This window comes from Petromyzon marinus, chromosome 53, assembly GCF_048934315.1.
Source record: "Petromyzon marinus isolate PM22_M1 ecotype Great Lakes invasive population chromosome 53, UKy_Petmar_22M1.pri1.0, whole genome shotgun sequence".
NCBI lineage: Eukaryota > Metazoa > Chordata > Hyperoartia > Petromyzontiformes > Petromyzontidae > Petromyzon > Petromyzon marinus.
This window is the reverse complement of record NC_133719.1, coordinates 6,926,005-6,953,292: the sequence shown is the minus strand read 5'-3', so window position 1 is coordinate 6,953,292 and position 27,288 is coordinate 6,926,005. Positions and strand designations below refer to the sequence as shown.

Genomic DNA, 27,288 nt, shown 5'->3' with positions numbered 1-27,288 from the left:
GTAGTACGGTACAACAAGGGTGTGGAGGGCAAGCGAGATCCCCCCCCCCCCCCCCCCCATGGATCGTGATTATGATGATAATGGCCCCACCGCCAATGCCGGATGAAGCTAGTGCGGGGCCTGTAGCATATGTTATGAAGGGGCCTTAAATAAAAAAAAAACACATAAATATTAAAATACACATTTTTTTACTTGGATAGGAAAGTAATTGTATTTTTTCATTTGCGATACAGTCGGATAATACGACAAATCGCTAACCTTAAACACCCAGTCGTTCGTAAAAGTTGAAGGCAGTATAGTACTATAGTAATAGAGCGAGTGCAGAATCACTGAACCGCAATTGATAGCTTGAAAGCATTTAACGCGGTGCTCTTGAACGTGTGGGGCCCGTAGATACTCATGTAGCTACTACATATGTTGTAGCTACTACACGTGTTGTAGCTACTACACGTGTTGTAGCTGCTACACGTGTTGTAGCTGCTACACGTGTTGTAGCTGCTACACGTGTTGTAGCTGCTACACGTGTTGTAGCTGCTACACGTGTTGTAGCTACTACACGTGTTGTAGCTACTACTTACGTAGCTACTTTTGCTACCAGGATAATATAATCCGGCTTTGCTCACCGCATGCGACCTGCCGATCAATAAAGAATTGAAACTTTCGTGACTCCATGAATTACTCATATGTTTTTTTTCCCGATCGACCTGCCGATCAACTTCAACTACGCTTTCGGGAAACCCGTTTTGTACTGCTGGGTGGACAGAGACGTCCGGTTTGAGTTAAGAAACTTGCCCCCCACCCTCTACCTTCCCCTCCCCATATAAAAGTTCACGCACCCCACTCGCAGTCCCCACTCGCTCGGGGCAGCAGCGAGCCCCCCCTCCCAATCTCCTCCCTCCTCGAAGTTCTGGAGCACAGCGCTCTGGGGTTTTTATTTCTGTACCGTTCGACCTCCACCGCACCCCCCCTCCCCCCCCCCTAAAATCCCTCCCCTACGTCGCGCGGTTCGGCAATTTTTGGAATGACAACAACATTTTCGACAACAAAAACATATAAAATTGCCCCATTGTTTCGACTGCCGCGCCAGGAGGTCGTAATCGTAATCGGCGACTTCGGCATTTGGAGGCCCGCCGCTCTGCTGAGCGCTACAAACCCGGCAGACTCCTTGTCCACGTGCTTGAACGTCATCATGCAATAAGGGACCGTCCATAAATGACGTCATGCACCTAGTGGAAGGGGGGGGGGTCAGACATTTGTGACGATGTGTGACGAGGGGGGGGGGAGGTTTGAGAAATGTGACGTCACATCAAAATGCGCAACTTTAGATAAATATAGAATCGTTATAACAACACTAATTGTTGTAACAACACTCCCTACAACATCAGAGTGCAGCGCCACATTAAATACGCACTACAATGACAATAGTTTGAAGCGATTTGAAGCATGTTTTTCTTTTCAAAATGGAAATATGGTTTTGCGGGGGGGGGGGGTAGAGCTTTGTGACGTCATATTTCAGTGGGGGTCTGACTTTTTGTGACGCCGCGTGACGAGGAGGGGGGGGGTAAAAAATCGTACAAAATCGCGTGACGTCATTTATGGACGGCCCCTAAGGGCAATTTACTGGCGCGCGTGTCATCGCACTGTGTGAACCGCGGGTAGCGGTGGTGTCATCACTACCCTGCGCTAAACCAACCCGGCGACCCGGGTTCGATTCCTGCTCACGGCCAACACCAGTGGCGATCATCCGCACCGGTCTTGGGCCTCCCCCTAGGTCGACTCAGCCTCAAATGAGTACCTGGTGCGTTGAGTAAACATCGCCACTGGGGAGACAAAGGCGGCCGGGCGTGGTGCTGGCCACTCACCCCATCGCGCGCCGTTCCGGGGCTTCATAGGTGCTCGCTAACAGCACTTGCTCCAACACTGCGTTAAGGCTACACGGGGGATCTTTGTTTGTCTTTGTGCGTACCATTGTACAACTCTTCAAGTATTTCTTGTCCGGGTACTTTCCTGATTGAGCAATTCCCCCTAACTCTGCACATCGCTGGCTGTTTTTTTTTCTTCCTAAGAGAGGCGAAAGTAAATATTCCCAGCACGAGCAACAAATCCGTATCAGCACAACCCCAGCAGGCTAATAATAATAATAGGAGTAGCCCTCGCATGCCCGGCAAGAGCCTCGGCTGAGTCTCAAGGCCCTTTCTAGATTTAAAGCTTTCGTGACTGCTAGGATCCATACTCTTTGGTTCTATTGGGTAAAGTCACGTAGGTGAAAATAAAATAACAAAAAATCACGACGTTTCGGCCACAACACAAGCGGCCTTCATCAGGTGAAGGGACGAGACTCCAGCGCTGTCCTCCAGACAGTCTCGTCCCTTCACCTGATGAAGGCCGCTTGTGTTGTGGCCCAAACGTCGTGATTTTTTGTTATCTCAAGGCCCTTTTTGCAGGATAGGGGGAGGGGGGGGGAGCTGCCCCTCGACGGATATTTTTGGCGAATTCCTCACCGAGCAAAGATTTTGCAAGGTTGGGAAGAAGTTGCGAGTGCCTGGGGACACTTAACGAGGAGATATCAGCTGGCAGCAAAACATTCTGATGCCACCGATAAATGAATCGCTCAATCGCTGTCGCGTCCGTTTGTCGATTCACATGTCCGGCTGACGGAGCGGCTAGCGGTGTGCTGTGCTCGTGACTCCAACCTTCCCGAGTTTGACTCCCGGTCGCGGCTAACACATCGGTGGCGAGTGAGTCTCTGAACCGGTCATGCGGCACCCAATCATACCGCCCAAAATCGCACGTCCATGCTGGCCTTCGGAGGTGCTCGCCAACGACACTTGCCCCAAAAGCTCCCCTCGACGTGCGTTAAGTGCGTGCGTGTGTGTGCGCGCCAGGTACTCAGCCTCAAAAGAGTACCTGGTGTAGCGGTGTGTAGTAAACATCGCCACTGGGGAGACAAAGGCGGCCGGGCGTGGTGTTGGCCAACCCACCCCCTCGTGTGCCGTGTGCCGGCCTTCATAGGCGCTGCTCGCTAACAGCACTTGCCCCTGCAGTCTGTTACAGGCCACACGGGGGATCTTTGTCTTTGTGTGATCTACCAAGCCGACGTATCTATCGAACCCGCCTCTTCCGCCTTTCCTGCCCACCGTTAACCGCGTTACGGAGACCGTCGCCTCAAATGCATTTCCAGCGCAACCCCCTTTTTGGTTGATTTTTTGTTTTTTTCCCCCTCGACGTTTCTCCCCGCCCTGGCCCCCCTCCGTCCAACCCCGCAGGATGACGAGGTGGTGCTGCAATGCACGGCCTCGAAGCTCAAGGAGGCCGTCAAGGTATGCCTGGCGGCGGAGGGCTTCGGAAACCGCCTCTGCTTCCTGGAGTCGACGTCCAACTCCAGGGTGAGTCGACGTTCAGACGCTACACCACCCACTCCCCACCACCACCCACCACCACCACCCACCACCACCACCACCACCACCCACCCACCCACCACCACCACCACCCACCCACCCACTACCCACCCACCACCACCACCACCCACCCACCCACCACCACCACCACCACCCACCACCACCACCACCCACCCACCACCACCACCACCCACCCACCACCACCACCACCCACCCACCACCACCACCACCCACCCACCACCACCACCACCCACCCACCCACCACCCACCCACCACCACCACCACCCACCCACCACCACCACCCACCACCACCACCACCACCACCACCACCACCCACTCCCCACCACCACCCACCCACCCACCACCACCACCACCACCACCACCCACCCACCACCACCACCACCCACCCACCACCACCACCACCACCACCACCCACCCACCACCACCACCACCCACCCACCCACCACCCACCCACCACCACCACCACCCACCCACCACCACCACCACCACCCACCACCACCACCACCCACCCACCACCACCACCACCCACCCACCACCACCACCACCCACCCACCACCACCACCACCACCCACCCACCACCACCACCACCACCCACCACCACCACCACCACCCACCACCACCACCCACCCACCCACCACCACCACCCACCACCACCACCACCCACCCACCACCACCACCCACCCACCACCACCACCACCCACCCACCACCACCACCACCACCCACCACCATCACCACCACCACCACCCACCCACCACCACCACCACCCACCCACCACCACCACCCACCCACCACCACCACCCACCACCACCACCCACCCACCACCACCACCCACCCACCACCACCACCACCACCACCCACCCACCACCACCACCCACCCACCCACCCACCACCACCACCACCACCCACCCACCACCACCACCACCACCCACCCACCACCACCACCACCCACCCACCACCACCACCACCACCCACCCACCCACCACCACCACCACCCACCCACCACCACCACCACCACCCACCCACCACCACCCACCCACCACCACCTGCCCAGAGCCTCATCCCCCCCGGTGACGAGATGTTATCTCCCTCGCCAGGTGTGCAGGAGGTCGTGAGTTTCGATCGCGACCCTGACCACGACGCCTGTGTAATTGGGAGTTTGCGAGTCTCCGGGTTTCCCCTCCACATTTATTAAAGGCACGCTAAGATTAAAATTGTTTGACTGCTATATATTTCCCACGTGATAAGCCACTTCGTTGGCCTATCATGTGTGGCCATATTTGCCATGCGCGGCCATATTTGCCATGCGCCAGTGCCGGATGAAGCTAGTGCGGGGCCTGTAGCCATATGTTATAACGGGCACTAAATAAAACACGTTTTTAACACAGTAAAGTAACTGTATGTTTTCATTTGATATACAGCCGGATAATACGGCATACAAGTTGAAGGCGGTATAGTACTATAGTAATAGAGCGAGTGCAGAATCACTTAACCGGAATTGATAGGTTGAAAGTTTTTTTCGCGGGGCATATTTTCAATCCAATTGAGGGCACTAACATGATCTCCGAAAATCAAGACGTGGCTATAACATTGCGGGTGATCCCAATATTTTGATTTGGTGATCGATACTAAAGCGTGACGTCACCGGAAACGACGTCACCGCAATCGATGCCACTTCTTTCCCTGCACCTTCCTGCCAAGAGGTGGCATCGCCGTGTGGCTCTGGGTGAGGCCGCTTCTGTTGGCACGAAGACGCCTTGGTCATTGTGCAATGTAAATGAATCATCATCATTCATCATCATAACCAGCCGTGGTCAATCCACTGCTGGATCAAGGCCTCCTTCCATGATCCTGCGACGTCATAATCTACCTGGCACCTGCACCTGAAATTATTTTGTGAAAACATCCGAAAAAAAACCCCCCTAAAATTATATAAATATCTTAAAGCCCGGTCCCTTTGTCTGCCTTTCGTTTTTCTTGCTTTTATACTCTGAGGTCAATGAGCATACGTAGGGGCCGCTGCTGTTACGCTGGTGTGCGCCGATCTTGGATGTTGTGTACCCTCAATATTTGCTCTCCTCTACTTATTATTGTTGAAGGTGCAAATATAATTGCAGTATAAATGATCAAAACACTGTAAAACTAATTTTTTTTAATCTCAAAATCATCTCCAGTCTTAGTAACAAAAACAAGCGGACGACGCTTCCTTCACGTATCTGTGCCTCCACATGAAAAAGAAATGTTTATAAACATCCCATCAGCCACACGGCCTTTTATAAAAAGCGCACAATACCAGCAGCGTTGGTTCAACTGCAAAGCAAACTGTGGGAGCGGTTTTGACATTGGCTGTCTCATCGGCGTCCTCGCGTGACGCGAGTGTTCTCCCGCTCGCTCTCAAATCTCCGCCGTGCTCCCGCAGAACGTGCCTCCAGATCTCTCCATCTGCATCTTCGTGCTGGAGCAGTCTCTGTCGGTGCGAGCCCTGCAGGAGATGCTGGCCAGCAACGAGGACAAGATGGAAGGGGTGAGTGGCCAACCGCGCGCTGGGCAATCGCCGTCAACCGGCTTGTGGGTCACTCCTCGGTGAGGAAGCCCCTTTTGGCCAGGCGGTGGTGAGGGCCGAGGCTAGCCGGCGTTTCGCTTGAGGGGACGCTGCACGTGTGAACGTCGGCGGAGCGAGGTGTTAATCGAACTCGTGGAGCTTTGCAAGTAGATTCAAGGTGCCCTGGATTTATGTGAGATTTAAAAAAAAAAAAGACGTCGGAGTGCACCGGATGACCGTGAACGAGACGGGTGCAGGATACACGGCAGGTGGAGGTGAGACGCGGGGCTGATGGGTGACGACGCTGCTACAGGTAACCCACGGGGGTTGCAGTTTTGCACATTTGTAGGCCCTCAAGCAGAACGTATCATCGTGCCGCACGCTTTCAATTTGCAATATCCTCGTCAGATGACTCGAGGTATATCGATGAGCTGAGGTGAGAAGATGTAGACAGAGCTGTAGTGAGAAGAGAGACAAGGTGCAAGACAGATTCATGTGTTATGTCCATTCCCCTTGTTTGAATTACAGCCGACATTTGATGTTGCTTCATTTCTTTATTTTTTTTTTACATTAAATCTGCAGCCCCCTTTAGCCATCCAGGGTCGGTCCCTCTTTATTTCCCTTGGGGTTCTCTCACTCCTGCCGCCACCACTGCCAGGGGGTTAAACGAGACCCTCGTTGCTGCAGACGGCCCCCTGCGTTCTGTGGTGGATGCCACCCCCTGTGCGCGTGTGTGCGCGCGTCCAACAGTGGGGAGCGGTGGTGCAGCGGTTAGCGCCACGCCGCGCTACGAACCTGGCTACCCGAGTTCGATTCCCGCTCACGGCAAACGCCGGTGATGATTATCGGAACCAGTCCCTGGGGCTCCCCCTAGGTCGACTCGGCCTCAACTGAGTGCCAGTGCCGGATTAAGCTGGTGCAGGGCCTGTCGAATTTGTTATAAAGGGGCCCTAAAAAAACACTTAAATATTAAAGCACATACATTTTTAACTTGCATCGTCAATTAATTGTATATTTTTTATTTGCTATACAGCCAGATAATACGACAAATCGCTAACCTTAAACACCCAGTAAAAGTTGAAGGCAGTATAGTACTAGAGTAATAGAGCAAGTGCAGAATTACTGAACCGGAATTGAGAGCTTGAAAGCGTTTAGCGCGGGGCCCTTGAAAGTGCGGGGCCCGTAGCTACATATGTCGCTACTTTTGCTACGAGGATAATCCGGCACTGCTGAGTATCCGGAGCGGTGTGTAAACATCGCCACTGCGGGGACAAAGGCGGCCGGGCGTGGTGCTGGCCACCCACCCCCTCGTGTGCTGTGGCGGCATTCATAGGTGCTCGCTAACAGCACTTGCCCCTACAGTCTGTTAAGGCTGTACTGGAGGATCTTTGTCTTTGTTGAACACCCTCTGCCACCAAATGTCGCATAGCTACAAGGTGTCTATTTGTTGGCGTGACGCATATGCTGCCCGATGCCACCATTCTCATTAAAATTAATTTTGCACGTGAACTACTGCTTAAAGTGACCTCGGTCATAATACGAATACAAATAATTTACAGCCCCTATTGCTCAATCCACTGCTGTATGTGGGCCTCTCCACAGCCGTGCCAATAATGGGTGTCGTTTGACCGTACTTCACCACGCTGGTCAGTGTGAATTGGTGAAGTGGTTGCCCCAGCACAGAGATCATCTCTCTGTTATAAAAAAAAAAGGAGGGCTACTGCCCGAACCCGTCGCCTTTCATACGTTAATATATATTCCTTTTAGGGCCAGGGTACTATTGATGAATGCGTTGAGTTTATTTTTAGTTATTTGTCCATAAGGTGTGAACTTTTGAGTCCCACTTGTTAAGAGGTAGAAGCCACGCTGCCATAGTTCCAGCTGTCGTTGATCCGCGCACGTAATTTCCCGTGATGGGTTCGTGCCGTAAACGTAACGACCCCTGGACCTGTGGTGTGTCCCCCCCGAGAATCGTATCAAACAAACCCAGTCCAGTCGAATCGTTACTTCGCAAGGAAGATGGACAACGGTCCAGAGAGAAAGAAAACAAAAACGCAACAACGTGGATATTTGTGTTGCAAAGGTCACCTCGGCTACGTCTAAATCGAAGATCGCGACGTAAATTAAATCCCTCCTGGAGCGGAAGGAGGGAGGGAGGGAGGGTGAGTGGGTAGTGTGGAGGAGAGAGATAAGGGAAGTGCGATCGTGAATGTGAAATTTCCATCGCTGGCTTGGAGCTGTAAAAATGACGTGAGAATAGTCCAATTGCTTTATTGAGTGGGAGGCCACGTTGATTGTATTTATTATCATTATTATACGAACAAAAACCAGCTTATAACCTGTGGTTATATTTATCGGACCCAAATTATTGTGTGAACAAAGAAAACCCATTATATATTTGTTCACTAAACTTTGTTTCGAGAATTGAATCAACCACCGTCTCGTGTAGATATTTCAGCTTCGTAGTTCATGGGCCCAGATAAAATATTGTCCTCATTGGGACCACCTGCGATGGCAAAACTTGAGTTATACCATCATCTTTAAATCGGCAATAAAATATAATTACACAATAACATTATTTTATAAGTGCAATACGCGATCACCTAATACATATTTACCAGTGGAAATGCAGAAACTGGAATCGTTAAATATTGTGCCACCCTTTCCGGTACTGAATTCTGCTCTGGCCCACAGATGATGTATCTCAGATATTTTAGTTTAGTGTCTGCATAAGAAAGAGAGAGCGAGAGAGAGAGAGACCCATGAAGGCTGAGTGGCAAAGTCTGGGAATCGAAACATTATTTGATGTTTACCTGCATACCAGCGTTGCAACTGCAATGCTTTTCACTGGAGTCTACGAACGTGAAAACAAATTATACATTTACCGAAAGTAAACGCATTATGACGGTCGGGTCGTTAGACATAGGCCAACAGATGAAGCTCAGTTATCCTTATGCAACTTAAGAAAACGCAACTGAATCGACATTTTTTTTGTCGTGAAACTGATTTGTTTTGCTCTGTGTTTTCTTGTGTGTGTGTTTTTTTTTGTTTTATTTGTCGATGACAGAATGTTGACATGGAGAAATGGGTATGTTCCCTTTTTTAGGTTTTTTTCCCCTAAGTTTCCCCGTCACTCTAAACATCTCTCCCTCCCGTGTGACGGTGTCTCCTTAGTTGTCTCACTCGTTTTGATGTCTTCTCCTTGCCTCCCACTCCTACTCACTTTGTCCGTGACCAATTTAAAGCTGACATGCCCGACGACTCGACCATTGACCCACGCAAGCCCCCCCTCCCCCTCCCCCCCCCCCGTGGGATGAGTCTGCAGATTAAAAAAACCCCGAAATAGTAACAACAAACAGCTGTGAATTTCGGTGTAAGAACGAGGCAATTTATAGAAATGCCATGCAGTGTTTGCCCGTGGCATCTTGTCACTTGACGTATATATATTAAAAAAAACAACCCATATCTATGCATTCGTTAAATGTTTGGGGTTTAAAAAAAAAACATGCGTACGCGTGGATTACGTCAACGCTTTCCAACATGCGTAGACTGCGGCCACTGCAGCGACGCACATTGTAATTTGACCTCGAGGTTTGAGTTTACACGGTTCACTGAGATCGGGCATGGCGGCTTTAAGTTCCGTTTGTCAATTTAACTCATTGAGTCTGACCAGCACAGGTGAAGAATTCCTCCACCAACCCCCCCCCCCAAATCTCCAAAAAAAAAAACCTCCCAACAACTACAACTATATATATACAACAACAACACAAATAAAAAAAACCCAAAGTCAAACAGGGCAACTGACATTCAAACGACCCACAGACAATGCCGGTATAAAAGTAAAACGGGTCAAATGCGGCTTCCGCATTTTTGCCTCGCGACCCATTTGCTCTCTGCTGGAATCCGAGAGAATTTCCGCACGGCCTTGTTGCGTTTCGGGGCTAGGGCGGGGACGGGGCACGACAACTAACGGCGATGTTAAAAGTTGCTCTGTTTAACGGCGGTGTTGGACTGGCTAACTCTCACGCGTCTCAACATTCCCTTTCCACCCCACTCCGTGTTCGCTCTGTCGCCTGTCGTCATCGTCGTCCACCTTGTCCCCCCTTCCTTTTCTTTCAGCTTGGATTTTCTTTCTTTCTCCAAATGATTTCTTCCCAACCACCCTCCCCCCCTCTCCCCACCCACCAATCCACCCACCCACCAACCCACCCACCAACCAAGCCACCCCCCCCCACCATCGTGCAAACAGGAAAAAAACCACCTTCCAATGAATTCATTCCGTCCAAATCACAAACCCGTTGCCCCCTGCCTTTTGATTCCCCTCGAAGTTTAGTGGCGGCTGAAATTGGAGGGGGGGGGGGTGGTCTGGGTCTGCGTTTGCTTTGCACTCGCGCCGTGGATTTCGGTTGACCCCCCCCCATCCCAAATAAAAATAAATAGGGGAATTAATTTCGGATTCAGATGTCCAACGCCTTCTTCCGAAGGGGTGGGGGGGAGGGCAAAACTAATTTCAGCCCCCGTTTGCCAATTTTGCGTTTCCAGCGTAGGGTCCTTAATGTACGCAGAATAGAGGGCTCGCCAACGTAGGCACAATCCAACGTTTGAGAAGATAACCGTCGACTACAAACGGTGATAATTAAACAATATTAATTGCGAATATTGAAATACATAGGCAATAATGTATTCGTCACACGAATAATAATAATGCGTTTTGTTGATTTATTACATCAACAAAATGTTAATAATAAATATACTGTAAGGACAGATAATGTACGTTTGTTCAGAGACATTGCATTGTGTGGTAATGCAATGAACACACACATAGGTACACTGGGCCTGTAAACAGAGACCAGACGCACACACAAACACAGTTCAGGACATCCACTGTAAGTCTGGCCCACAACTTGTAACTACTGTTCACTACCTCACCTGGTATACAGGAGGTCGTGGGTTCGATCCCGACCCTGACACCTGTATATTTGGTGTTTGCATGTTCTCCCGGTGGTCATGTGGATTTTTCTCTGGGTCCTCATTTTTTTTTTTTACCCCCTCTGTATTTAGAATCAACGTGCGGTTAAAGCATTTGCCTGATATACATCTCCACACGATGATAAGCCACTTCGTTGAGCTCTCATTTGTGGCCAGGTCGCTTCCGAAAAAGAGCTACAAGTCTCAGTGGGCCTAACCTGGTCAAATAAAACATAGTTCTTAGTTTAGTTTATAATCTGGCCTTCATGCCCTTTGGAAAAAATGTTTCAACAATGTTCATTTAATATATGCTTTACAAAAGCCACCCATGTCATTACATACACACACATCGCATGTCATGTCATCTATGCACATGCTATGTATGTAACGTCAAATTGGTTACTAAGTAACGTAAAGTTACGTGTTCCCGACGTTAATGTAAGACGTTAAGTTAGCGTCGTCACTGATGGACAGGAAGTCAGCTGTACACGGAATTTGTTGAAATTGGCCACGAAAGAAATAAAATTGAGAAGACATTTAATGATGAAAGTCATGATTATAATAATAGGAATGGGTTTGTTTTGGATGTCGTATTACTGACCGAAACTGTTCACAAATTTGTCTTCTAACAAGTATATTTCACCTTGGTATGCTTTGGTTACAGTGTTCATTAATGACCTTGGTATTGACGATGCAACTGGTGATTGTTGTACTGCCTTGTTAATAACCTTTGTTGTAACTAATTTGACCGTTACTCCTAATCAAACCTCAAAAATGTATTTGACCTTCCGTGTCAACGTTGACCCCTCCGCCCCCCCCCTCCCTCTCTCAGTGTCATTAAATGTCCCCTCGTGTACTCACTAACAACACTTTGCGGAATCCGCGCTAACATGTTTTTTTTGGTGTTTTTTTGTCTTCTGTTTTAACGCAAAACATTTTTTGTGTACGCTAAACATTGCAAACCGATGTAGAAAATGTTGCTCAAGGTAAGTTTGCACTTGTTTATTCAAATACAAAGCAATCAACCGACGGCTGTGAACCCTTTGTTAATGACAGGCAAGTGTCGTCTCACGGGCCAACGTGCTGTAGCATCAATATATATAGTTATATGATGTGTATATATACATACACATTGCAACAATTTACAGCCCCTTTGCCAATCCGTGGCTGGATTGAAGGCCCTGGTCCTCCGTTTAAATAGAACAGCTATCCTTCACATTTAACTTTTCGTACAGATTTAATAAGTGTAACTATATATATGTACACGTATTTATTTAAAGCAAATATACGGAACAGGAGCAAACCACTTGGCGGTGGTACTCGGGCGCATGCTTCGTTTTCACAGCAGTAGAAACGTGAATGTCGACGCTTGCCCAATGTGCACCCTGTACGCGTTGCGTTAAAATGCAGTCGACTCTCGATTATCCGCGGGCATGCAATTATCGCTTCCAGGTCCGCTCGATTTTAACCGTGCACTCGCGAAGAACCCAACAACAACAACAACAAAGTTTAACACGTGGGAGGCTTTCGCGACCAATATTATTCACAATGAAGGTTTTTGGGTTAGATCGCGTTGTTTATAAATGTGTCGTAACCCTCCACCACCCGACACGGCCAATCAGCAAAAAAAAAGTGTCACGTTGACAAAAGACAAAATAGTTCACGACTTTAGCTCCACACCGGTGTGTTGAAGAGTGAATCCACAACATTTACAGTTTGAGTAGTACTGTGACGTTTCTCTGGCAATTACATCCAGCATCGTCGGGGCAATTCGCCAGAATGTTAAAGCCCTCTCCACTTGCTCCCGGTCTTAAATAGAGCAGCAGCAGGGTGACGTCATCATTTAACTCATTCAAGTGGGGGGGGGGGGTGGATATTGTAATTATATAATCGATTGGTGATCAGTCAATGGTTATGATTAGTAATGAGTTGTAGACAACAAACCCGACGATGGCGATGCACCTCCGTGCGTGCCGTTTGAGTTGTTCGCCGCACCGGTGTGGGGGAGGGGTCGGTGACGGCTGACCGCTTGGCCGCACGCCGCGGTCGGCGAGCGAACCGACCGCGCCGAGAAACGAAACCGGCGCAATTCCACGTCCTCGCCCTCGTCCCGCTGGACATCTGTGCGCAAGCCCCAAACAAACAAAAACAAAAGCTTGAAAGAGTCCCGGCGTAAATAAAAAAAAACTCTTTAAGCGATGAAACGGACTTCAATATTCGACTGTTTTAGTTGACTGGACTAAGAGAAACGACCAATTGAACTGCACAGACTCAATGCCCCATATTCCTAGTCACGGCTCAGTTCAGGCTTGGGCGGTGGCTCACGTGAGCCACCGCTCAAAGCCGTACGCTTGACTTGAGCCGTGCTCAGGATTCCCACGAGGCTGAGCCAGGCCGTGGAAAGATTTTAACTACCTCGCCTGGTATACAGGAGGTCTTGGGTTCGATCCTGACCCTGACGCCTGGAGTTTGCGTCTCTCTCTCGCTGTGGTCGCGTGGAGTTTTATCCAGGCCCCTCCGGTTTTTCCCTCCACCATTTAGTATCGACGCGCGTTCAGAGCATTTTGGCTGCAATCAAATCCCACGCGATAAGCCACCAATTTCGTTGAGCTATCATTTGTGATAGCCAGGCCGCTTCTTAAAAAGGGCAACACAGCTGAGTGGTAAAATAAATCAAATACAAATTAGGAAATAGGTCAGGGCACTGGCCGAGTAAGACTTCACCACGAATCCGCAGTTTGCCGTCAACAAGACTTGCACTGCTGCTAAAAATACAACATGCCCACGACATGGACACATCAGGCCGCCTCTCCTGTTCCCCCACCCCCTCTGTGCTCCGGATATTCGAGAGTTGACTGTGCGGCTAAAATGTATATTTGCCAATTTACGCTGTACGCGAATACATGAGAGGCAGTCAAAAAGTTATATTTTTTTCTCTTCTACCAGACCCTACGTTTAGATCTTCTCATCTTGTCCACGTAAACGTGCAAGCAAAGCCGTGAGTGGATTGTGACGGCAAAAGACGGACCGGGCGTTCGCCCGCTTGTTGCCGAGGTCACATGGTTTTAACCCAGCGGCCCGCCCTGGTTAACACCGCGGCTGCATTAACCGTGAGCGCTACACGCGCCGTCTGCTTCGCGGTGGGCATTGAAGATCCCTTTGAAGTTATTCTAAACGGAGGGGGTCGTTGTTGCCTGCCGGCAGCACGATCCAAATTCGATGAAGCACAGAGCTCGCAAATTGCTTAAGTGGGGTAACGGTCGCAACGTCGCCCCCCCCCCTCCCATCTGGCAGACTCATGCCCACCTGTTTGCAAGGTGCTGCACAGGGACAGCTGCCTGTTGGGGTGGGGGGGGAGGTCCCCTGGGCTTAAACTGCCGTAGGATGATGCCTCGAGATGTGGTGCGTCGGAGGCGCCGGTAATAAACGATCGGTGGTGATGTTTTAATGAAAGGGCGTTACGAAGTCTCTTGAATTGTGAGCCGCTGCTTTTAAATTTGCACACAATTGGGAGTTTTGTAAAAGCCTTTTTGACTGCCATTCGTGTCTGTCTTGCGTGTACGTGTTATAGCTTAAATATATATAAATGCTATATTGTATAATTGTGCAAATGCTGTACGTATGCTTGGCTCATTAAATGCTAACAAAAAATGTATAATAATGACTCATTGGTTTTTTCGGTAAAGTCACGTATGTAGGAATACCATAAAATTATATTAAAACAAATCAGTCACGACGTTTCGACCGCAACACAAGCGATCTTCATCGGGTGTAAGAAAGCAATCACGGAGGTAAATACAACAAGAATATGAGAGACGAGAATTCAAGAAACCTAAGAAAAAAATATGTGATGCACAACCAGTCAGGTCAACAACACAGTTAGACACTTACCTGGCGGACCACGAATTTCAGAAGAGTTAAATTTCGTGTTCAACCTCTGGATTGAACATAGCAGCATGGACAGAGTGAACAAATGCGAGGTATTCCTACATACGTGACTTTACCGAAAAAAACAATGAGTAATTTATGCAGTCACGAAAGCTTTAATTCTATATAATAATGACTTAATAAAAATATTCTTCAAAAGTTAAACAGCAGCGACGATGATAACAATAATACAGATACCAATAATGAGATTATGATCACGTGCTGTGCAAGGTGGCTCAGCAGTAAGCCAGTACGGCTGAGAACCTGGGTTCGTTTCCAGGTTTCATCTGCCCAAGCATGTGACTAAACCAAATTTGGTAGTTTGAGTGTATGGACTCGGCCTGGTCACCAATGACTGCGTATATATATAAATATTTAATGTGTTCCTTCGACTTGGTTAAATTTAATCTCAAATAACAAAAAATATTAAATAGTGAGGTTGGAATTAAAAAATTATTCAGCTCCCCCCCTCCCCACCGCTGTGGATAAGAGGTCACTCGAAGGGATCTCAGAAGTAATTACCTTCTGCGGGCCTCTCTTCGACTTCCACACACAGAGTGGTGGTGGTGGTGGGGAGAGGAATTCGCCTTGTCCACAAAATAGCGTGGCCAGACTTTACTGTGTCCCACAGAAACTGGGATGTTCGGGAAGAATCCTGAAAATTTTGGGGGAATAAAACGGGAGTGAAATGTAAAAAAAAGAAAAATTCACTTTTTTGAAGTACAAATATTTTGGGGCTCTAAAAATCAACGTCGACTTGTTGCTAAGTGCGCAGAAACGGCGAGACAGCGGGCAAGTCCCGGCGTCCCCCTGTCAAGCTTCATCGCAACGTGCGCGAAAGTAAAACGCGAGTAACGAATTACACCCATACTCTTTTGGTTCTTTCGGTAAAGTCACCTAGGTCATCACCTGATGAGGGACGCTCGTGCTGCGCCCGTAAACGTCGTTATTTTACCCAAAGAGCCGAAGAGTATGGATTCCTGCAGCCACGAAAGCTTCAAAATCAAGATTGAATTACATCGAGCTGTGGATACGAGGCCCACCGTTCAGCTTTCAGTGGAATATAACGCGGTGGTGGTGGTGGTGGTCTGGCGGGCGGGCGGGGGCGGGGAGGAGGTTGTGTGTACACGTTTGTCGGGCTTAAACGGCCTCGACCGTCAGCCGGTTATTTTGAGGACGCGACGCAACGATGGACGTCCTCGCGCCACCCGCAATGTGACCGCCTCCTCGCCGCGTCCCAGCAGCAGGGGGGATCGACCGCCGTCGGCTCGCGGTCGAGTCGACGCGCAGGGTGGGATGCGTGGGAGGCAGGACGCGGAGGAGCGTCGGGAAGGTTCCTCACCGGCCATAACCCACCCCCTACCCCACACCCCACACAATCCTCCACACTCCCCGCACTGACGAGTGCCTCTGTGTGTGGGGGGCGAGCGCAGACGGCGCAGGGAGGTGGACACAGGACGCTGCTGTACGGACACGCGATCCTCCTGCGGCACTCCTACAGCGGGATGGTGCGTCCCTCTCTCTCTCTCTCTCTGTCTCTCTCGAAGCACCACTGGTGGATGTGTGTGGAGGTGGGGGGGTGGCACAGGAGGTGTGGGGGTGGCCGATGGGGGTGATCGCCCCCCCCCCCCCATGGGAAGTTGGGACAAAGGGGGGCTTGGAGGGGGGTGAGGGGGGGGGGGGTGGCGATCGCTGGGTTCACATTCGGAACGAGAAGAAATAACCCAGCATTGTTAGAAAAAGCTAAAAAATTTGGCCCGGTTTTTATTCGTGAAATCGTTGGACACGATCAGTCCGCTGCTGGATGAAGGCTCCCCGCGGACACTTTGCCATCTCTCACAATCCTGCGATGCCACGATCCTTCTCCCGCTCCACCCCGCGTTAGTCGCGCGGTGGGCACTCTTCCCACCTTTGACTGCCGTTCTTTCACCAGTCTCGTCCACCGGCCGTCAATCATCTCCAGTCGTGGCACGTCCTACCCAAGCCCCGCTTACTTCCCCAGATGCACGGTGTCACGTCTCCGATTCGCACTCGATCCCTGATCCACGCGTTCCTCTTCCTACCTCCCAATGGCATTCCAATGACCCACCTCTGCGTATGTTGCATTGTGCGTGTGCACAGCGAGTTGGTGCGGTGGGGGGGTACGGGTGGTGCATCTGCCCGTCATCCCAGTCGGTTAACCCCGTAACACCTGACTCTGTCCCGGGGCCTCATGCCAGCGACGAGACTTCCACACTTCACGGGACAGCCTCAAAGTGCACCTAGCCTGGCACCAGCGCTGCGGTGACGTCACCGCCGCATGGTGGCGAATGGCAGCTGCTGCTGCTGCTGCTGTTGTCTGTGGGGGGGGGGGGGGGGGGGGGGGTAGCGCCCTGCGCTACGAATCCTGCCACACCTGAGTTCAATTCCCAGCTGTGGCTAACATGGGCGTGTGATATCAGAACCGGTGTTCTGTGCCTCCCCCGTGTCGAAGTTAGCCTCAGCTGAGTAGCTCGCGTGGTGTGGCCACACCATCCCCACTTGAGCCGTGCTGGCTACATGGTGGGATTGGGGATTCGTGTGGTTTTGTGTGCGTGTGTGCGTATGGGGAGCGGTGGTGTAGCGGTTAGCGCGCTGCGCTACGAACGTGGTGACCCAATTTCAGTTTCCACTCGCGGCCAACACCAGTGACGATTATCTGAACCGGTCCTGGGCCTCCACCCCCTAGGTCAACTCAGCCTTAAATGAGTATCTGTTGCGGTTTGTAAACATCGCCACCAGAGAGACAAAGGCGGCTGGGCGCGGTGCCGCTGGCCACCCACCCGCTCGTGTGCCGTTCGGGCCTTCATAGCTGCTGCTCGCTAACGGCACTTGCCCCGACAGTCCATTAAGGCTATACTGGGGGGGGGGGGCACCTTTGTCTTTGTGTGTGTGTGTGCTCGTGCGTGTTATGACCCTGCAGTACTTGAGCTGCCTCTCGACGTCGAGGTCGTCAACAGACAAACTCGCGTTCGACGTCGGGCTCCAGGAAGACGCGTCAGGTGCGTGCCACCGTGTCCCACCCCCTCCCCCCATTGCTTTCGTGGAAGGGAATTCATGTTGTTGTGAATTTAACGCTGGGGCAGATGCTATTCTATAATTTTTTGTAAATCACTTTACCATAATATAGGTTAGATCGCGTAAATATAGATGCGTCGTGAACCCCACCACCACGTGACACAGCCAATTAGTGAGGTTTGTCACGTTGACAGAACTTGCCAATTCGTTACTAGTACAGCACACGGCCAAGAGCCCCCGCCGCCGCCGCCGCCGCCGCTGCTACAGCTACAGCTACGAGGATGACCGAAGTTTGTGCGACGATGGCTTATGCTCCCTGACGAGCTCGGCATTGATCGACAGTTCCATTCCTGCCACGGACACCCAGAGACGCACGCGTCCTTGCGCGCGCACTGACCCAGCGCAAATCGGGACTGAGTTGGTTGTCGGCGCGGTCCCTCCCCCCCCCCCCCCCCCCGCGCAGGCGAGTCGTGCTGGTGGACAATTCACCCGGCGTCCAAGCAGCGCTCGGAGGGAGAGAAGGTCCGGGTGGGAGACGACCTCATCCTGGTCAGCGTGTCGTCGGAGCGCTACCTGGTGAGACGGACCGCGTCTCGTTGCGTCTCTCGCCCGGGGACGGCCTCCATCCTCGCCATCTCCGTCGCGTTCCGTCCTGGGGCCCTCTCCCGTCTCTTGTCTCTCAATTTCGGGCACCCCGTAGGTCAGCGACCAAACAGTCAGATGGTTGTGATCAGCCCGTGAGTACGTCGCTCGGATTAGAAACACGCCTTTAAGTTGTTTTCGATGAATTGGCTGCTGTAAATGTCCACGTGAAGAAGACATTTCGTTGAGCCATCATTTCTGGCGAGGTCTCTTCTGAAAAATAAAGTAATATCTCAGTGGGCTTTGCCCGGTACAATAAAATAGTTTAGTTTTATTTGCTTACCTTTCCTACACTTTGCACTCCTATCGTGTTTATGTACCGTTTGTTGTTGTAACATTCTGACCCGCCCCTACTTGACATCTGTGAAAAATAGATTTATAGCTCATCAGAATGTTCCAGTATAAATCAATATTATGATTCTGATTTGGAGTTTGCATGTTCTCCCCGTGGTCACTCGTATTTTTATCCGGGCCCTCCGGTTTTTTTCGCCATATGCATTCAATCAATATACGTTTAGGATCATCATACGTTGAGAGCAGTGGTTCTTCACCTTTTACTGTAGCCTTCACGCCTTTGGTTCCCAATCATAATTTCTTGTAGCGTTAATAAATACATCGGTTTTGATGAAACAAAGTAGTTGTAATCACGTGCCCGTACTTAATTTGTGTTTCAATGATTGACCTTAAAAAAAATCCGGCATGTCTCGCACCCCCAGAAATGGCAACTCGTGCACCCCCAGGGGGTGCGTGTACCCCAGCTTAAGAACCACTGGTTTAGAGCAGGGGTCCCCAACCCCCGGGCCACGGACCGGTACCGGTACCGGTCCGTGGCCTGTTAGGAACCGGGCCGCACAGCACGAGGTGAGCGGTGAGTCCGTGCGTGGCCCGCTCATTATTTTATTTACCACCTCCGTCCGCGCCTCTTTCCCGCACTGCGCACTCAGTCTCAGTCACAGTGTTGGTAAGCCCACAAGCTCACCCCTAGTAGCCACAATGAGTAAAAAAAACAAACGTCGCTGGAGAGCTTCTTTGAAAAGGGGGAAAGACCCAATGATGAACCCCCCCCCCCCCATCCGGTCCGTGAAAAAATTGTCTTCCACTAAACCGGTCCCTGGTGCAAAAAAGGTTGGGGACCGCTGGTTCAGAGAATTTGACTGCTCTAAATGTCCACACGATCATAAGCCACTTCGTTGGGCTTAACATTAGTGATGGCCAGGTCAACCTCTGAAAAAGAGCTATAAAGCTCAGTGAGGCCTTACCTGGGGGAAAAAAAAAAAAGTTTATTCAGCCACTTGGTGGCCTCTGTGGAGGGCAAATGCGGGCGACGCTTCCTCTGCCGCGTGGGCGGCACGGGTAGCGGGCGCCGTGGGGCTCGCGTTGCCGGCGCCGCGTGACCGGCTCCGTGTCTCTGCGCGGCAGCATCTCTCCTACGCCACGGGAGGCCTCAACGTGGATGCGTCGTTTCAACAAACGCTCTGGAACGTCGCTCCGACGTCGTCCGGCAGCGAGATCGCGCAGGGTGAGTCCCGGAGACGGCTCGGTAGCCGAGGGGTGGGGGGGTGGGTGGCGGGTAAAAAAATAAATAATGAAATATTTTGAAATTTATACAGCAATAATGATGATAACAATAATATATTTTGATTTAAAGCTTTCGTGACTGCAGTGATTCATATTCTTGGTTCTTTCGGTAAAGTCACGTTGAAGGGAAACAATAAAATAATGAAATATATATAAAAAATAAAATTCTCACGACGTTTCGACTGTAACACAAACAGTCATCATCAGGTGTGAAAACCAACTGCAAATGTTTCTTGCCGTTGGTTTTCACACCTGATGATGACTGTTTGTGTTACAGTCGAAACGTCGTGAGAATTTTATTGTTTTATATATATTTTATTATTTTATTGTTTCCCTTCAACGTGACTATACCGAAAGAACCAAGAATAACAATAATATAGATGATTATAAAACAACATCATCGTGCGCTGTGGAAGGTGACTTGGCATTAAGCAATTGCGGCCGAGATCCTGGGTTTGATTCCATCATTGTCATTGTTGTCAGCCATGATCAATCCACTGCTGGATGGAAGGGCTTCCCCATTACTTTTTTTACTCAAATATAAGTCGCCAACATTTTTTGTGAAAATGCGTTGGGCATGTTCATGGTGGGTTGCGTGTAATAATAAGGATACGATGGAGAGACGAGGGATAGTTTAATTACGTAAAATGCATTACATTTTTTTGTATGATAATATTTTTAGTCCATTGGCCTTTGGGATTGTGGAACCGATGTTTCCCGGCAGCATTGGTGCAAGTACGAACATTTCTGCACCATATTCTTGGTTCTTTCGGTAAAGTCACGTATATAGAAAATAAAAATAAAAAAAAACAAAATAAAATTAAAAATAAATTAAAAATAATAATAGCAAATAAATAAAAATAGTAAAATAAATTTTAAAATAAAAATAAATTGAAAATAATACAAGCAAAAAAACCCACGACGTTTCGATCACAACACAAGCGGTCTTCATCAGGTGTGACTTCACCGAAAGAACCAAGAATATAAATTCCTGCAGTCACGAAAGTTTTAAGTCAAAATTTCTGCACCACTTTTGACTTTCTGAGTCTCATAAGCACAGCCAGCGGCCCTGTTAATCAACTGCTACTCAGTCGCCAGATGTTCTCGTAAATATATACTATATTCATATTCTTAGTTTTTTCGGTAAAGTCACGTTGAAGAGAAACAACAAAATAACAAAATATATATAAAACAATAAAAAATTCTCACGACGTTTCGACCATAACTCAAACGGTCATCATCAGGTGTGTCGGTTTGCATAAATTTATTTTGAAAACGGCATATTTATTTATATATATAAAAATAACGTTTGCGTCACGCGCAACGATGGCAGTTTGCCAGGACTAGTCCATCTATTTTTTGAAAAGAGGAGGGGGGAGACGAAATTTGTTTTTATGTAAGCTGTCTGAAAGGCACTGTAAGCGTGAACAATCAATCAAGAACTGAAATGATTTATCAAATCTTTCCAATGATTGCTAAGATAGAATCCATCTTCTCGGTTGAAATTGTCTCTGTGTTTGTATATGTGGATAGCCTCATGAACGAATCTCTCATGGAAGCCAGATGGCTTACAAAGAACCTCCGTCTTGGAAAAGTCAATGGCATGTGAGCCTACTGAATTAGAACAATGATCTGCTACGGCCGAGGTGTTGGTCCTACCGTGTTTAAGGTCTGCTTTATGTTCACGAATGCGGTCCGAGATATGGCGTTTGGTTTCTCCAATGTAACTACTACCACAGAGGCAACTTAGTTTGTAGACACCAGGGTATTGTATGTCCGGAATCACATCTTTTACAGACGGAACCAGATCACGGATTTTATGTAATGTGTTGAAACGGACCTGGATCTTGTGTTTATTCAAGATTTTGGAGATCTTTTTTGTGATCCCAGCAATGTAGGGTAAAGTGATGGTTTTGAAAGGCTCCTCAAGAGGGTTCTTCTTCATGGTTTGAGTGATAGCTTTGCGGATTGTATAGTCGGAGTAACCATTAGCCCTAAGAGCTTGGTGTACGTGCTTGAGTTCACTGCTTATGTGTTCCTGGTCGGATATGCATTGGGCTCTATGATACAGAGTCTTGATGAGAGAATTCTTCTGTGATGGATGGTGGTGGGAATCCGGTTTCAGATAAGCATCCGTATGGGTAGCTTTCCTGTAGACAGAGTGGCTCATTGAACCATCAGGTCTCTTTTTAATTAGGACATCCAAAAAAGGTATCTTGCCATCTATTTCGACTTCCATGGTAAATCTGATGGCTGGGTGTATGGAATTGATGTGGTCGAAGAATTTGTCTAGAGCAGGCCGGCCATGTGGCCAGATGACAAAAGTGTCATCCACGTACCTCTTCCATAAGGTTGGGCGCAGAGTGGCAGTCTGGATGGCGTCAGTCTCAAATTTCTCCATGAAAATGTTAGCTATAACTGGAGAAAGGGGGGAGCCCATTGGGGTGCCCTCAGTTTGTTTGTAGAAAGTTCCATTCCAAGTGAAGTATGTATTGGTTAAACAGTGTCTCACCAGGGGGGGTACCTCAGTGTTTAGTCCTTGATGAACCAAGTCTTCAATGATTGCAATGGTGTCAGGTACAGGAACCTTGGTGAATAAGGAAACTACATCAAAACTGACAAGCAGGTCGTCTGGGGACAGGGAAATACCCTTGATTGTTGATACCAGGTGAGTAGAATTTTGTACCGCAGAGGTGGTCTTTCCAGTGAAAGGACGCAGGATTTCAGACAAAAAACGAGCTAGTTTGTAGGTGGGGGAGCTGATAGTAGAGACTATGGGACGAAGAGGTGTATCAACTTTATGTATTTTTGGTAAGCCGTATAATCTTGGTGGCCTGGCAGCAGAAGGTTTCAACGAAAACTGTTTAGATTGATCAATTAATGTGGTTGAATCAGAAATTATTTTGTTGGTTTGTGTGACGAGGCTGTTGGTGGGATCTCTTTTTATTTTTGTATAACTACCATCGTCGAGTAATTCTTTAATTTTGTTGTTGTATTCTATTTTATCCATGATAACAGTAGCATTGCCTTTGTCAGCTGAGAGAACTACAATATCATTCCTCTTTTTTAATTTATATAATTCAAAACGCTCATCTTTGCTGAGGTTGCTAGCTGGCATCTTAGCGTTTTTGAGGGTTGCAGCGATTTCAGATCTTGCTACGTCTGCAGCGATGTGACCCAGGCCCCTGAGAGCAACGTCTACTTGGGCAATTATATCATTAACTGGTATGTGTTTAGGTGTGACTGCAAAGTTTAGACCTTTAGCTAAAACGGATTTCAGACCATCGGAAATAGAACTGTTACTGCGATTAATTACGACTTTATTAACGTCTAACTTTTTGGTGTGTGGGTCCGGTCTTTTGTTTAAGAGGAGGTTAAATTTGGAAATCAGGTTTTCCTTACATTTGGTCGACATCGTAGCAGCTGAAGAGGCAGTCATATTGTCTACATGTTCCCAATCCGATGTGGACATTATTGCCGTCAATGATAAGTGTGATTTGTAGAGTGTCTTGTCTAACTGATCTAGTTCTGTGCGTATAAGTCTGATTTTTTCTGAGATAAGAGCTAAGCTAGTTTTGAAAAGAATTCGTTTCGCATTAGAAGAAGTTACAGTAGCAGAGGTGAGTGTAAATGCGATTGGTATTACCCCAGAGTCGCGGCATCTCTTCAGGAAGGTGAGAGACTCGATCAGCTGAGCTTTCTTATCCCGGAGTTTGTTGAAAGATCTTAAAGTTATGTGAAAACCCTCCCCGTAGAGGCGATTAAATTTTGATTTAAAGCTTTCGTGACTGCAGTAATTCATATTCTTAGTTTTTTCGGTAAAGTCACGTTGAAGAGAAACAACAAAATAACAAAATATATATAAAACAATAAAAAATTCTCACGACGTTTCGACCATAACTCAAACGGTCATCATCAGGTGTGTCGGTTTGCATAAATTTATTTTGAAAACGGCATATTTATTTATATATATAAAAATAACGTTTGCGTCACGCGCAACGATGGCAGTTTGCCAGGACTAGTCCATCTATTTTTTGAAAAGAGGAGGGGGGAGACGAAATTTGTTTTTATGTAAGCTGTCTGAAAGGCACTGTAAGCGTGAACAATCAATCAAGAACTGAAATGATTTATCAAATCTTTCCAATGATTGCTAAGATAGAATCCATCTTCTCGGTTGAAATTGTCTCTGTGTTTGTATATGTGGATAGCCTCATGAACGAATCTCTCATGGAAGCCAGATGGCTTACAAAGAACCTCCGTCTTGGAAAAGTCAATGGCATGTGAGCCTACTGAATTAGAACAATGATCTGCTACGGCCGAGGTGTTGGTCCTACCGTGTTTAAGGGATCACAAAAAAGATCTCCAAAATCTTGAATAAACACAAGATCCAGGTCCGTTTCAACACATTACATAAAATCCGTGATCTGGTTCCGTCTGTAAAAGATGTGATTCCGGACATACAATACCCTGGTGTCTACAAACTAAGTTGCCTCTGTGGTAGTAGTTACATTGGAGAAACCAAACGCCATATCTCGGACCGCATTCGTGAACATAAAGCAGACCTTAAACACGGTAGGACCAACACCTCGGCCGTAGCAGATCATTGTTCTAATTCAGTAGGCTCACATGCCATTGACTTTTCCAAGACGGAGGTTCTTTGTAAGCCATCTGGCTTCCATGAGAGATTCGTTCATGAGGCTATCCACATATACAAACACAGAGACAATTTCAACCGAGAAGATGGATTCTATCTTAGCAATCATTGGAAAGATTTGATAAATCATTTCAGTTCTTGATTGATTGTTCACGCTTACAGTGCCTTTCAGACAGCTTACATAAAAACAAATTTCGTCTCCCCCCTCCTCTTTTCAAAAAATAGATGGACTAGTCCTGGCAAACTGCCATCGTTGCGCGTGACGCAAACGTTATTTTTATATATATAAATAAATATGCCGTTTTCAAAATAAATTTATGCAAACCGACACACCTGATGATGACCGTTTGAGTTATGGTCGAAACGTCGTGAGAATTTTTTATTGTTTTATATATATTTTGTTATTTTGTTGTTTCTCTTCAACGTGACTTTACCGAAAAAACTAAGAATATGAATTACTGCAGTCACGAAAGCTTTAAATCAAAATATATACTATGTTGAACTACTTTCGCACAGTACGTAGTACGATACGAATCTGTATGAGCTTATTGACAGTCCCGATTGGTCGGATGACTGGATGCTTGTTAAGACGATGCCCCGCGATTGGCTGACCGCCGCTGCTCTGCTGCAGGCTTCTTGATTGGCGGGGACGTCTTGCGCCTCTTCCACGGTCACATGGACGAGTGCCTCACCGTCCCCTCCGCCGACCTCCCCGAGGAGCAGCGAAGGTTTGGGACCGCACGTTGGCCCCGGAAATACGCTTCCCGAGCGAGCGAATGCGGAACCTCGGTTCCAACAAGTACTCTCCCCGAGCGAGTAAATGCGGAACCGCGGTTCCAACAAATACGCTGCCTGAGCGAGTGAATGCGGAACCGCTATTCCAACGTGTCACGCGGCGGCCACCCGGGTCTTCGCTCACTCTTGAAGGAAGAGAGAGAGAGTACTACTCTCGAGGAGCGCGAGGAAGCACGGACGGGCAGGCTGTGGGCCGTTGCTGTAAACTCTCCCAAGCTCTGCGGTCCTCTATGTGTTCAGATGCTTTCGGCCAATTACTGAATGTTTATGCACGTGGGAGTCGACGGGAGGACTACGGAGAAAACCCACGCGTGTGACGGGGCAACGCTCGATCCCATGCAGCTGGAACAGATGGAGATTATTCCACATTTCGCCTTAGCGCGTTTTCCTGATGAGATGGGGCACATAGCTCCTCGACGTCCACAGCAAGGGGAGTTTCACAAAATCTGTGCCGGTGATCCAAAAACCCTCGCCGCCGCCTCCGCACTGCTGGTCTGCAGGCTCAGAGGTCGCAAGTACCAAGCAGTCAGTAACAAACAGCACTGTAAAGGTTGGAACAGATGATGAATTGAGCGAACTTATTAGAACTTGGGAAAGGAGGTGATGGGGAGAGGGAGTTCCAAAGTCGAGCGGTGTTTGGGAAGAACCGGCGGGAAGGGAAAGTGTTGTGGCCTACAGTGTGAGTCAGGAGTGAGCGAGTAAGCAGTGAGTGCTGGAGCGAGTCAGTAAGAAGTCGGTCGGTGAGGAGAGAGCCAGTAGGTTGATGGAGTGAGTCGGTAAGGAGTGAGTCAGTGAGTCGACGAGGAGTGAGTTGGTGGGCGGTGGAGTGAGTCAGTGAGTTGGCGAGGAGTGAGTTGATGGGCGGTGGAGTGAGTCAGTAAGGAGTGAGTCAGTGAGTCGGCACAGAGTGAGTTGGTGGGCGGTGGAGTGAGTCGGTAAGGAGTGAGTCAGTGAGTCGGCGAGGAGTGAGTTGGTGGGCGGTGGAGTGAGTCAGTGAGTCGGCGAGGAGTGAGTTGATGGGCAGTGGAGTGAGTCAGTAAGGAGTGAGTCAGTGAGTCGGCACAGAGTGAGTTGGTGGGCGGTGGAGTGAGTCAGTAAGGAGTGAGTCAGTGAGTTGGCGCGGAGTGAGTTGGTGGGCGGTGGAGTGAGTCAGTAAGGAGTGAGTCACTGAGTCGGCGAGGAGTGAGTTGATGGGCGGTGGAGTGAGTCACTGAGTCGGCGAGGAGTGAGTTGATGGGCGGTGGAGTGAGTCAGTAAGGAGTGAGTCAGTGAGTCGGCACAGAGTGAGTTGGTGGGCGGTGGAGTGAGTCACTGAGTCGGCGAGGAGTGAGTTGATGGGCGGTGGAGTGAGTCAGTAAGGAGTGAGTCAGTGAGTCGGCACAGAGTGAGTTGGTGGGCGGTGGAGTGAGTCAGTAAGGAGTGAGTCAGTGAGTTGGCGCGGAGTGAGTTGGTGGGCGGTGGAGTGAGTCAGCAAGGAGTGAGTCAGTGAGTCGGCGAGGAGTGAGTTGGTGAGCGGTGGAGTGAGTTAGCAAGGAGTGAGTCAGCAAGGAGTGAGTCAGTGAGTCGGCGAGGAGTGAGTTGATGGGCGGTGGAGTGAGTCAGTAAGGAGTGAGTCAGTGAGTTGGCGCGGAGTGAGTTGATGGGCGGTGGAGTGAGTCAGCAAGGAGTGAGTCAGTGAGTCGGCGAGGAGTGAGTTGGTGGGCGGTGGAGTGTCGGCGTGCGGCGTGCC

General features: G+C 49.0%; 1 protein-coding gene across 11 annotated transcripts in view; it reads left to right on the top strand.

Annotated features, from left to right (window-relative positions):
* The window catches only part of LOC116953891 (ryanodine receptor 2-like), a 321,447-nt gene that overhangs the window by 22,339 nt on the left and 271,820 nt on the right, over positions 1 to 27,288 (top strand). For 7 of the 11 annotated variants that reach the window (XM_032974194.2, XM_032974193.2, XM_032974189.2 and 4 more), the window contains exons 2-9: positions 3,267 to 3,386; positions 5,837 to 5,941; positions 9,027 to 9,047; positions 16,288 to 16,362; positions 17,796 to 17,874; positions 18,354 to 18,466; positions 19,952 to 20,051; positions 25,396 to 25,492. In XM_032974194.2, the coding sequence (XP_032830085.2) occupies positions 3,267 to 3,386; positions 5,837 to 5,941; positions 9,027 to 9,047; positions 16,288 to 16,362; positions 17,796 to 17,874; positions 18,354 to 18,466; positions 19,952 to 20,051; positions 25,396 to 25,492 (710 nt within the window). The remainder of the gene's footprint in view (positions 1 to 3,266; positions 3,387 to 5,836; positions 5,942 to 9,026; positions 9,048 to 16,287; positions 16,363 to 17,795; positions 17,875 to 18,353; positions 18,467 to 19,951; positions 20,052 to 25,395; positions 25,493 to 27,288) is intronic. The other 4 variants (XM_076051967.1, XM_032974196.2, XM_076051966.1 and 1 more) reach the window with 1 other exon arrangement.